Source organism: Engraulis encrasicolus, chromosome 10 (assembly GCF_034702125.1).
Source record: "Engraulis encrasicolus isolate BLACKSEA-1 chromosome 10, IST_EnEncr_1.0, whole genome shotgun sequence".
Taxonomy (NCBI): Eukaryota; Metazoa; Chordata; class Actinopteri; order Clupeiformes; family Engraulidae; genus Engraulis; species Engraulis encrasicolus.
The window spans coordinates 52636446-52649885 of record NC_085866.1 but is presented as its reverse complement, the minus strand read 5'-3'; the positions used below and the strand labels follow the sequence as shown (position 1 = coordinate 52649885).

Sequence of the window (13440 nt, the reverse complement as noted above, 5' to 3'; positions counted from 1 at the left end):
ATGCCATCACAACTTTGCATCAAGCAAATAATATGCAACAGCTTGCAATACGAGCACGAGAGAGAGAGAGAAAGAGAGACGCGTCTTCCAACAGGTGACATTAACGCTCGCATACAGCCTGGCTACTGTACCCCGCGACGCTCTTCATTAGCCTACTGGTAGGCTATAGGCCTACCCACAAGTATTTTTTCATAACGCGCAGTCCCGTTTCCCCCCGAAGTCGTTCTAAAATATCGACAGAGATTTATGAGTGTCGCGGCCATGATTTTTTTTACACATTGGACGCACTGGCTTGGACGCTCTGGCAGTTTTTGACAATATTTTATTATTCTATTTTATAGGAAGTGTGTTTCTGAATCTCTCTCTCTTTTGTCTTAAGCCTGCTTAGACTGATTGTGGTTTTCAGTTACCAAAAAAACCCAGAGAGGGGTGCAAAATCTTTGCAAAAAATGAGAAAATGCCGCAAAATCTTTGCAAAAAATGAGAAAATGCCGCCACAAAATCAGACATTTTGATCGCAAAAATCACAAAATCCCAGTGCAAAATCCTGGAGGGACTGACTACCTGTTCGAATAGCAATACAATGTGAATATGTACACATACTGCCTGTCTGAGGCCTATATTCAACAGGACAGTAAAGAGCAGTCAGGATACGAGAGAGACAGAAAACTGGGGTAGCGTATGGAAACGACACAGGCCGGATTTGAACCTGGGTCCCCATGGACATACAGTAGTAGGTAGTAGAAGTAAAAACGTGGTGGGAGCGCTGTGGCGCAGCGCGCTAAGCCGCCCACATTTGGGTTTACATGCTCACATGGGGACCCCGGTTCTAGTCCGACCAGGGTCATTTCCTGCCCTGCCCCGTCTCTCTCTCCCATCATTTTCTGTCTCCTCTCATACTGTCCTATAATAATAAAGCCCAAAAAGCCCCAAAAAATACTTTTAAAAAAGAAGTAAAAACGTGACTTGTACTCACGCGGCCTGTTCCAGTGCCCTCTTGATTTCCTGTCGGCGCTTCTCGTTGATAGGGTAGAAGTGGAAGAGGACCATGCCCACCACGATGAGGCAGATGGGTACGGGCGCAAACAGCACCTGCAGCGTGGTGATCACCACCTGGGGGTGCTTACACACACCTGGCTTGTAGCCCGCGAAGCTGAAGGGAGGGTGGCGGAGAGGGGAGAGGGGAGAGGAGAGAGGAGGTGGGGGAGAGGGGAGAGGAGAGAGGAGGTGGGGAAGAGAGAGAGGAGAGAGGAGGTGGGGAAGAGAGAGAGGAGAGAGGAGGTGGGGAAGAGAGAGAGGGGAGAGGAGAGAGGAGGTGGGGGAGAGGGGAGAGGGGAGAGGAGAGAGGAGGTGGGGGAGAGGGGAGAGAGGAGGTGGTGCAGTGTACAACAAGCTAGTAAATACAAATATCACCCAATCCACAAGAGGTGCCACTGGAAATGTTGAGATCTACAAAACGAATACGTTGGACCCCCATCCTATTCTGTTATTCTTCTCATCACAACCACAGCTGTGTGTGTGTGTGTGAGAGAGAGATCTGACTTTGTGAATATATGTATAGTGAAAATATGTGCAATGTTGTGTGAAATGTCTATGTGTTTTTTCTGTATTTATGTATGTATGCTACTGGACACCTTAATTTCCCTCTGGATTAACAAATGATGCTCTACTCTACTCATTCCCCAACTTCCCAACTGAGATTTAGATGGTTCATTGATTCACCTTGGTTAAATTTTTGAGCCTTTTGCACACACCTGGCTTGTGTTGTGTTGTATGTGTCTCTGTGTGTGTGTGTGTGTGTGTGTGTGTGTGTGTGTGTGTGTGTGTGTGTGTGTGTGTGTGTGTGTGTGTGTGTGTGTGTGTGTGTGTGTGTGTGTGTGTGTGTGTGTGTGTGTGTGTGTGTGTGTGTGTACGCAACTGAATAATTTCCCAAACACCCCTGACATAACCATCTTTGATGAAAAAAATGTTGTTTGTTTGTTTTGTGCCTTTTGTTGTTCCACAGGAGGTTAGGAAATGGCTGTGCCTCAACACACATTCTACAAGATGTTTTATTTTCCAGAAAAAACAGGATGGTGGGCTTGGCATTCCAAACTGTATGTGGGAGTACACAGCCACAAGGCAGTCACATCTGATCAGTATGCTGCTGCCATGACAACAGTGTAAATCACCTGGCAAGAGCGTCACAGCTTCTGGACTTTAGGAAACGCAAAGTGGCCTGCGCAAGCTGTGATGAGGACAACTTCCTGGGTTTTAAAAGAAAGAGCAGTGGAAAACTGGATACCCAGGCACAGGGATTTGGTGTGTCATCAGATTGGCCTGACCTAAATGATTTGTGCTGGAGAACAGGCACTGAATTAAAATGGACCTCCAATCATCAACCAGTAGAGGTCACCGATGCAGTGGTGGATAACCCATCAATCACAGTGCAAGCCAGGCTGCAACACAACAACATCAACCATCTCCTGTTACCAACAACATCTAGGCAAACCCTTTTGATCATCCAAAGGGACCGCAATATGGAGTACTGGTCCAGCCTTAAACTTCAAGGAAAATTAGCCAAACTCCCCTGTGCAGACCGCTCTACATCACATGCAATATTCAGTAATGCCACCATCAGTGATGAGATACTCATCTTCTGTGTGAAGGCACGCCTACAGGTTCTCCCCACAAAATACAATCTGTCCCTCTGGTTTCCATCTATCCACTCTCCTCTATGCATGCTACATGACCCTCCGCAACATCTGGAGTCAGTAGCCCACATAATGAACAGCTGCCCCTCCTACAAAGGACTGTATACCGCCAGACACGATAGACTGGTGGACCTCATCGCTGCCCAGATCCCCTGTGCTCCTCAGGAACAACTATACAAACATACCCCTGTCAAGCCCCACTGGTTTAACGCATCTACAAATCACTTCTCAGGAATTCCCAACACCCCAGACATCATTTGCATATCACAAGAGGAAAAAATTGTCAGACTCTTTGAAGTAGCCTGTGCCTTTGACCTGTTCATGGAGGAATCCTACTGTACCAAAAAACTGAAATACCATCCTCTAACATCTGCCATTGAAAGCTGTGGCTATAAATGTGTCCTCATTGTTCTTGTCTTTGGCATTCTAGGCCATGTGCATAGGCTGGTGGTCAGTGGACTCAACATCAGTGGACTAAGTAAAAGACGGGCCAGACAGCTAGCTAAATACTGCTCAATATCAGCTGTTATAGGGAGCATGTTCATCTGGAAGAGAAGATGTTTCCTGTATCCTTAATGATGCATTTCCATAACAAGATGTGTCTTTTGGTCAAAATAGTTGTTGGATTATTCATCATATTTGGTTCCTATTGATTTTAACTTGTAATGTGGAATCAAATAAAGTACATAAAATGTGTGTGTGTGTGTGTGTGTGTGTGTGTGTGTGTGTGTGTGTGTGTGTGTGTGTGTGTGTGTGTGTGTACTGAGGTGTGTGTGTGTGTGTGTGTGTGTGTTTGTTTGTTTGTTTGTGTGTGAGTGTGTGTGTGCACGCGCACGTCCGTGTGTGGTGCGGGGTGCGGTGAACAAGCTAGTCTATTCAAATCTAGGTCATGGTTAACTTGGGCCGTGGGGAAACTCATGTGGGCAAACCTGTGGACAAATGTCACCCGTTTCCAGAACCAGCGACCACATTCAGAGGTGCCACTGGAAATTTGGAGCTCTGTTAAACAAATACAATTTTGGAGCCCCACCCCCTTTCCACAACTGCCAAACTAATATAAAAGCATTGGTTCCCTGCCAATGCTGGGCCTTTGGAGCTGCCCAAACCCACTAGAATCCCCTGACCACATTGCACTTCTAAATACTTGGCATCCCAACTTTCCTCCGCAGTGAAGAGTCCAGTGCAAAAAAGCTCAACATGTTACTCACTGTAAAGCCAGCGTGGAGATGCCTATGGCCATGCCTCCGCCAAACTTGTTGAAGAACACGTAGCACGAGTAGAACATGGGCTCAAGGTCGCTGCAGGACGGGTTTTTGACCTTGAAGTCGTCCACTACATCTGGCAACATCGACCTACAGGAAGAATAGAATAGAATAGAACAGAACAGAATAGAATATAACACAATAGAATAGAACACAATATATAATAGACTTTTGTCTTTGATCTCACCATAAAACATAAATGTACATTCACTCCATTGCTCAAAACATAAATACACACATTAAGCATTGCATACATCCCCTCCCTCTAGCTACCCTTCCCAGCAGGGCTTGACATTAACGTTTTACGCTTGCCGGCCACTGTGGCTAGTTGTTTTCCCAAGTCACTAGCCATCCAGCTATTCTACTAGCCACTCATTTTTTTTATTTTTTTTTTATCACGACGCTGTACATCTAACCTCAGAAGATGCGGTGCTTAAAGCAAGAAGATGAGTGCATGGGTTTCTACTGGAAATAAAGCAAACAAATAGAAACTGAGTAACTGGGCTTTTTCTTTAACTTAAATGCAAACAATTCATACACAAGGGGCAAAGTGCAGAATATACACTATTTTGATATGTCATACCAATGAATAAGCTTGGTTCTACCTGCCAAATTGGCTAGTGATACTGAAAGTGTTACCAGCCACAGCCAAGTTTTACCAGCATTTGGCCGGTTGGCAGGTGCCAGTGTCAAGCCCTGCTTCCCAGCATACACATCATATACAGAACAAGTCAGGTACCAGATCCAGTACCTTGTTTTTTTGTTACACAGCAGAGAGCAGAGAATTTTGGAATGTGCCTACCCCAAGAGGAAAGTGCTTAGGGCCATTCATCATCATAACATTAATGAAACAAAGATCCTATTCACTAACTCGGTACAAAAACACTGGCCAGGCTGCGCCCTCCTAGTACAGTGACGCAAAACCTTCGGCAGTTTATGATAATCGGGCTACAAAAACACACAAAATAAGCCCAAAGAGAAACAAATTGATATTGTAATAGGCCAAGGAGAAGAGCCTGTGCTAACAAACAAAAAGAGAACTAGCTGTTTCCTGGTGCATTGCCAAGATGCAGGCTCACACTTCACACCTTCAAGCAACACCACTGGGGTTTTCCATGAGTAATGTTTCCAAAATCATCAGTTTCAGTGGTTTAACAACTGCTCACCATTTCACATTTCACATTTTTTTTAAAGTACAGAATTTCAGTCTTATATTGGGAATGTGGGGATATGGTGGTAAATGTATATTATATTAAAGGAACCGTCCACCATTTAAAAAAAAAAACGTATTCATTCATTCATTCATTTATTTATTTATTTATTTATTTATGTATTTTATGGTCTGGTGATATTACTTCTTAAATTGTATAGGGACAGACACAAAAATGCCAGCAAGGAAACAAATCACTGCGAAATACAGACTCACTACACACAGGAAATAACCTCCCACTTCAGTGATAGCAAAGATGCAAGGAGCCTATGGAAGGGCATCCAAGCTATCACTGACTACAAGCCGTCACCCCGGAGCTGCGAAAACAATACATCCCTGCTGAACGACCTCAACAGCTTTTTCGCATGCTTCGAGGAACAAAACAAGACTCACCCACAGAAAACACCTCCCCCGCCACACAACCAAGCACTCTGTCTACCTGTTGATAGCGTGAAGAGGGCCCTCACCAGGATCAACCCACGCAAAGCAACAGGCCCAGACAACATCCCTGGACGGGTGCTGAAGGACTGTGCCGAGGAACTAAAGCATGTCTTCACTGACATCTTCAACACCTCATTACATCAAGCCATGGTCTCCTCCTGCTTCACAGCCGCCACCATCATACCGGTGCCAAAGAAGTCATCTCCATCCTGCTTCAACGATTACCGTCCCGTAGCACTGACACTCATCATCATGAAGTGCTTCGAACGGCTGGTCATGACACTCATCAAATCCATCCCCCCCCACCCTGGACCCCTTTCAATTCGCATACAGACCCCGGCACTCCACAGAGGACGCCATCAACTCAGCTCTGCACCCAGCCATCACTCACCTGGAGAAAAAAAACTCATGTGAGAATGCTGTTCATTGACTTCAGCTCAGCATTCAATACAATCATACCCCAACAGCTGATATGCAAACTGGACAAACTGGGCCTCAGCACCTCCCTCTGCAACTGGCTGCTGGACTTCCTGTGCCAGAGACTGCAAGCAGTGCGCGTCGGCAATAACACCTCGGACACTATCACGCTGAGCACAGGAGCTCCACAAGGGTGTGTGCTAAGCCCTCTGCTCTTCGCCCTACTCACACACGACTGCAAAACAACCCACAGCACCAATCACCTGGTAAAGTTTGCAGACGACACAACCCTGGTGGGACTCATCACCAACGGCGACGAGACACCCTACAGGACAGAGGTGGACCACCTAGCCAAGTGGTGCAGCGACAACAACCTCCTACTGAATGTCAGCAAGACAAAGGGGATTGTTGTCAACTTCCAGAAAGGCCCCCGGTGCTGGTGCTGCTGTGGAGAGGGTGAGCAGCACTAAATTCCTTGGAGTGCACATCAGCGACGACCTCTCCTGGACCACCAACACTGCATCACTGGTCAAGTAAGCCCAACAACGCCGCTACTTCCTGCAGAAGCTGAATCATGCCAGGGCCCCACCAGCCATTATGACCTCCTTCTACAGAGGAACCCATAGACATAGACTAACTTAGACTGGCAATGGGCCTCGAAATTTTCGGATTTCTCAGCAGTCAGACCAAAGCAGACCGCCATCTTGGTGAAGACTCCCGTAACCACAGACTTTTACATAATGACGTCATCAGTCCATAAGCAAAGTTCTTCCTGTATGTGAAATGAACTTCTATAAGTGTCGAAAATAATGTGATGCTTCGCTTGCCGTATGTGTTGAGTATCTATAATAATATATAACACAACATTATACAATACAACACAATACAACACAGCATAATGTTGCACAATGCCATTACATGCGAAGACGAGGGTCTGTCATATCTTTCTGTCTGGGCTCGTGATGTTGCTAGGTTACCATCAGCATCTTCTGGGAAGCTTTCACAGTCAGCTTTACTAAACGTACAGGTTATATACACACCTATATACATAGTTGTCAATGAATAAGTTGCATACACACAAGCATGACTGATTCAGTATCACAAAATATCCTCAAACCGTAAGCTGCATTGCTGCAACGAATAGAGTCTCGGCAGGGTTGCCAGATGAGATGATGATCGTGTGCACTTTTCTACCCGAAGACCGCCTTCCTTAACGGCCCGATTTGGCGGGAAACCGTCCGATCTGGAAAGACCGCTCAACTTCTAGGTCTCTAATAAAACGTTTGGTGGTAGTGAGGGTGATTCCTTTCCTGAAGTGACAATATAGATGTTACGATTTGTCAAAATCTTACAGAAAATGATTGAAACCCACTTTGATAACGTTGTAGTCACAGTTTGAAATCGTATGCATTCCTATGGCTCACAGCTCTGATAGTCTTCACTAGGAGGAGCTATGTCTGTGGGAGGAGCCGATGGGGCGCAAAAATCGCAAAGATGAAGAAATTCTGCTATTGCCTTGAACCGCCCATTGCCAGTCTAGGTTAGTCTATGTCTATGGAGGAACCATTGAAAGCATCATCACCAGCTGTATCACTGTGTGGGGCGGGAGCTGCACTGACTACAACAGGAAAGCCCTGCAACGTATAGTGAACACAGCTGGGAGGATCATCAAGGCACCTCTCCCCTCCCTGCAAGACATCTACTTCAGCCGCCTCACCCGCAAAGCCTTCACAATTGTAAGGGATGGGACCCACCCAGCACACAACCTCATCCATCTCCTGCCCTCCGGAAAGAGGTACGGGAGCCTACGGTCCAGAACCACCCGGCTGGCGAACACCTTCATCCACCAGGCCATCAGAATGCTGAACTCCCTCCCTGCACGGTCTGCTCCAGCCACCAGGCAGACAGGAAGCTAAGACTATCTCTCTCTCTCTCTCTCTCTCTCTCTCTCTCTCTCTCTCTCTCTCTCTCTCACACACACACACACCTCACACACACACCTCCTACACACACACACCTCACACACACACACACACACACATACACACACACCTCTCTCTCTCTCTCTCTCACACGCACACACACACAGACACACACACCTCACACACATGCACACCACAAAACACACACACACACACACACACACACACACACACACACACACACACACACACACACACACACACACACACACACACACACACACACACACACACACACAAGAACACTTTGTTTTCTTCATTGTTTGCATCATAACTGTACCCGACCCAGCAGCATAGGGTCAAGGCCTATGACCTGGATGCTGACAATGTACTTACAGCTCACAAAGAATACATGCCATTAAAACCAGACGTTAAAGCATTCCTATGCTAATTTAAGTATACACTGTATATGCTAGCAGCAGTGGCATACAGTACGTACGTACCAACCACAACCACTGCATACATCATACATTTGGTATGGTGTGCACAAATCAATGTCTTCCCGAATTTGTAATGTAGTGGTGGATTTTAACTTAAGCAATATTGCTAGCAACAGCGTTGAGTGTAACCTAGCCTATTTTTAAAACCCCTAATTCCAATTCCCAGACGTACACTCTTTTGGATAGTGAAAGGGACGTCTGTCCAGAAACTGAAATGCTTTTGAATACAAGGACAGACAACACAAGGATGTTTACCTTTTACTGTACATGTATAAGGATGTGGTGGGAGGTACTGTGGCAGTTTGTCAGTCTATGGTTGGCTAGTCAGCACAGCAGCTTTGGCCAAAACAGCCACTGACCATCTGGCTGAGCCTAGCACCACTCTTCCACCACAATCTTAAAAAAAGGATCACACATCGCCCTTTCCCCTTTCCAATCACCATGAACTCGCACATTTTGTGCAAAGACCCATAACAAGGCCTTTGCACATAAGATTCAGCAAGTTGCTGAACCACATACCACTTCCGATTTCCTATGGGTTTTGATTAGGAATTTCTTCACTACAACCATGCTCACATACTGTAATAGGCTTAACAGGAGAAAAAAAGGGGAGGAAGGGCACAGAGTCTCAGTGGGCTAAGGCGCCATACCATTAAGTTGGGGTTCAGGGTTTGAGTTTGGCCAAAGATAATTTCCAGATTCTCCCCTGTCTCAAGTTCAAGTTCAAGTTCATGTAATTTTATTTGTCACATACATGGTATTGTAGTGAAATGATGATGGGGTCATCAGCTCTGCATCTTAAGAATTAAAGTAAAGTAAAAAAGGAAATAAGAGGTGAGAAATAAGTTAAAGAAAAACAAAGAAAATGATTATTTAAAAAAGTCTCTGTTCAGCAGTCGCACTGCCTGTGGGTAAAAACTTTTCCTCATTCTTTCTGTACTGGCCTGAATGGTTCTGAGTCGTCTGCAGGACTTAAGTAAGGTGAATATGTTAGAGTTGGGGTTTGAGACATCCTGCATAATTTTCCTAGCCCTGGCTCCCACCCTCTTAGTGTAAAGACACAAGAGTCCTGGAAGGTTGGCTTTGATAGTGCGCTCTGCAGAGCGCACCACTCTCTGTAGGTCCTTCTGTTGTTGTGTGCAGCTTCCAAACAAGGCCGTAAAACAGCATGTTAACACACTTTCCACCGCTGATGAATAGAAGGTGGTGGGAGTGGAGACCTTAAACTTCCTCAGTAGGCGGAGAAAGTACAGCCGCTGCCTGGATTTCGCTTTCAGGTGTTGAGTGTGTAGTGACCAGGAGAGGTCCTCAGTCAGGTGTACTCCCAGGTACTTGTAATTTAAGACTCTCTCCACAGGCTCCCCACTGATGGTAAGTGGCGTGTATGCCCTGCTCTGCACCTTCCTGAAGTCCACTACCATTTCTTTCGTCTTGCTGACATTCAGGGGCAGGTTGTTGGACTGGCACCACAGTGCTAGGTCATCCACCTCATTCAGGTAGGCTGTCTCGTTGTTGTTTGAGATGAGACCCAGCACCACGGTGTCGTCAGCGAATTTTAAGATGGAATTTGAGCTGGTGGTGGTTGTACAGTCATGCGTATAGATGTTATAGAGCAGTGGGCTCAAAACACAACCCTGGGGCGAGCCAATGTTGAGGGTCAGCTGGCTTGAAGTGACACCTCCACCTATTCTGACCACTTGAGGGCGATCAGTGAGAAAGCTCCCTCTCCCACTAATTGTCACCATCTTCACTGTCCTATGTCCAATTAAGCCCAAATATACTGTGTATGTAAAAATTAAAATATTTACAAAATATATATAAACACAAGAAAAAGGTTGCTCTCCTTCTGACACATCGAAAGTGGTATTGCTTAATCCTTGAATAGGTGCATGATATAGCTCTACTCTTTTGTAGCAGGTTAATGTCATATCATGTCATGTCATCATGTCATATGTTGTTGGTCAAGATGGGAGGTGCTTGTTGTCATAGTGGCCGTCGTAGCCTCATAATGCATGCTACTGCACTAGTGGAACGCTGTAATAGTCATTGAGAGGTTAACTACATGCTACTACACTACTATGACACAACACAGGGCCTTTAGTAATGCACTATGACTTGGTCATTGACCTTCTGGTAACAGCAAATTCCGAACGCCGTGTCTTAACGACTTAACTGTTAAGTGCTAGGGGAAACCCTACACCATATCATGTGATGTAAAAGACAACTCGGATCACTATGAGTGCAACTCAACAATGATCTTATTCCGATTCTGACGCACAGAAGTTCTAGAACTACCTGTTCATCCTTGGATGGGTACATGTAGTTCCACTCTTTTGAAGCTTGTTTATTCATAATGTACATATTTTTGCATAGTGTGAGCTGCATGTGTAACGTATTGTCATGTGATGTGATGTAATGTAAAAGACAGCTATGATCACTATGAGCTCAACTCACTCACCACGGCAGGAGGTAAAGAGCAGCCAGACTGGCACCTGACAGGATGCACATCAGGATGAAGATGACCAGATTACTCTTCACCGTCGCAATCACTACCAACGCAGGAATGTACATCTGGAGAGAGACAGAGAGGAAGACAGTTAGATGTATTGTATATGAGGGTTTTTTTTAACCTCAGAAGTGGACAAGATCTCACAAACAAGACGCTCACACTATTGCCTGTTGCTTGTTCTTCACTCGTTCTGTTAATTTGGTGCTGAATCCTACATCAAAGTAGATGACTTGAAGAAGTATAGGACAGCACTCTTCGAATAAGGGTGCTCAGCCAGAAACATTTGTGGGCAAATAAATAGGCAATCAAATAAAAAAAATAAGCCTTTACTTCTTCAGTTTGTCTTTATAAATGAATATATTAATAGTAAAGTTGTTGGGTCAGAAATATATTTTCTGTGAAATAAGGACATCATTCAGTGTTAACATTTTCACAAGTGGTCAGTAAGGCACTGATTTAGCCTGATAAACCAGACTAAATGTGGATGTCTAATTTAGTCTGGCCTCGATGCATAATACATCCGAAGATTGTTGATGAGAACAACCTTCCCTCAAAACCCTGCCCGCTTTGATTCAAAACACATATGCGTTGTAATTGGTTTGCCAGATTCATGGCATTCTGGCTTCATTGAATCATTATGCGAGGCCAGACCCACCCGTAGACAAAACATTTTGCCGTCCAGCGGGTGGCGCTGGTTCACCAGGCTAGCACTGATTGACATTTAGAGCAAGCAGAACCTTCGTTGCTTAAGATACGCCTAAGCTTTGTTAAAAATCGATACACACGTAAAGCTACACACATTCAAACATACTACAAGTCAAGAGCGCACCCACTTTTTGGGAAGAGCATGATTTTCCAACTCCCTTACTGCTACAGCTCAGCTTAGCCTGAATCATTAAATCAAGATCCAGCTCATGCTGCGATAATGGCTCTGGTAATCGGTTGAATGGCTTTGTGTAAATGCAGTAGACCCTGACTGTTTCTCTCCAAAAAAGTTGGAAACCTGAGCCTGGAGCCTGCTTCCCAGAGCTGTGGAACAAAGTACGTGATTCATCCATGTGGAGTTGAAAACTTGAAAAATTCAAGGACAGTCAGGGTTATTCAGGTGAATCCACGATGTGAACATGGTATTGCCTCATCTGCACTAAGCATGTTAAGACTGTGTACTTTGTCTTTTTCCCCCACACAATCTACTATGTTGCTTCTTTTTTAAGTCACTTTGGATAACAGAGTTTGGTCATGTAATGTAATGTAATGTAATGTAATATGTACTGTAATGTAAAGTAATGTAATATATTCTAAAGAGTAGCTGGGACTCACGAATAGGCCGATGAAAATGGTGGTCTTCTTGCCCACCCTGACAAGTATCGCCTGCCAGACAGGGATGGCCAAGGTAGCAGCACTCTGAAAGCACAGCAGAAGATGAACACAAGGTGGTTAGATACACTGTACTATTGCTGAACGTGCATACAAAGTAGCTGACTCTGACAGGAAATTATGAAATGAATGACATATTCATATTGATTAAAAGCATTTTGCCCAATAATATGTAATGCTTTGGGAACTTGAACCCCTGGAAAATTAAACCTGTAAAGTGTAGTTGACTGACTGTACTGTCAGAATAATTTATTTTGTTCTTAGTCCACACATCTAAACATCCTTCTTCCTGCTGGCTGTCGCTTTGGCCTGTACTATCAAAACAATAGACGTCGTGTCAGATTTAAGATTCCTCCAGGCTGTCACTTGGGCCAGAGCCATATGGCCTTGACTATCCAAACAACAGATGGTTCTAGATTCCTCCCTCGCTCAGGTTCTGTAATCTAAAATCCTCCCTCAGCACCAGTCAGGTATTGTCAGAAGAGGGAAGTAGCTCTACACACAGCTCAGATTCGGACAAAGATACCAAAGAGAGAAGTAGAAGTTGAAGAAGAAGGTCTTTATTGTCACTATACAAATTAGGGATGCAAGTGATTAATCGATTAATCGACTTAAATCGATCAATGCATTAATCAATTAAAAAACATTAATCGCAATTAATCGACAATTCAACTGACAAGAGACCTAGCTGAAATGGGCAAGTGAAGAGTGTGTTTGAAGAGGGGTGTGAATAGTGGATATATTTACATCACCTTTGGATTAAATAATTGAAATAGAATTAATTTAAATGTGGTATTTTATCTCAATTTTTAATTACAATTGTTAGATTTAGTATTTTTTTTCCGAGAAACACTGAGATTTCGGGTGGCAAACGCCGCTTATCAATTAATCGTAAGTCGATCGATAAGACTATCAACTAATGATTAATGAATTAATCGATAATTTGCATCCCTAATACAAATACTGCACATGTAGAGTACCCACTAGAGAGCTCAGATTCTACCAAAGACATTAGATACTCAGGCGTTACCATTAGTGAGAGTGAAATGAAAGCCCATTGGGAAACTCCAACTCCCATTGTCATTGTGACACAGCACTCAACAGCACAC

General features: G+C 44.5%; 1 protein-coding gene across 1 annotated transcript in view; it reads right to left on the bottom strand.

The window, feature by feature from the left end:
- Window positions 1-13440, bottom strand: part of LOC134457337 (sodium-dependent lysophosphatidylcholine symporter 1) — a 45206-nt gene that overhangs the window by 5083 nt on the left and 26683 nt on the right. The window contains exons 10-13 of the mRNA XM_063209306.1: window positions 12275-12358; window positions 10904-11016; window positions 3902-4045; window positions 977-1153 (exon numbers count right to left, since the gene is read on the bottom strand). Of these exons, the coding sequence (XP_063065376.1) occupies window positions 977-1153; window positions 3902-4045; window positions 10904-11016; window positions 12275-12358 (518 nt within the window). The remainder of the gene's footprint in view (window positions 1-976; window positions 1154-3901; window positions 4046-10903; window positions 11017-12274; window positions 12359-13440) is intronic.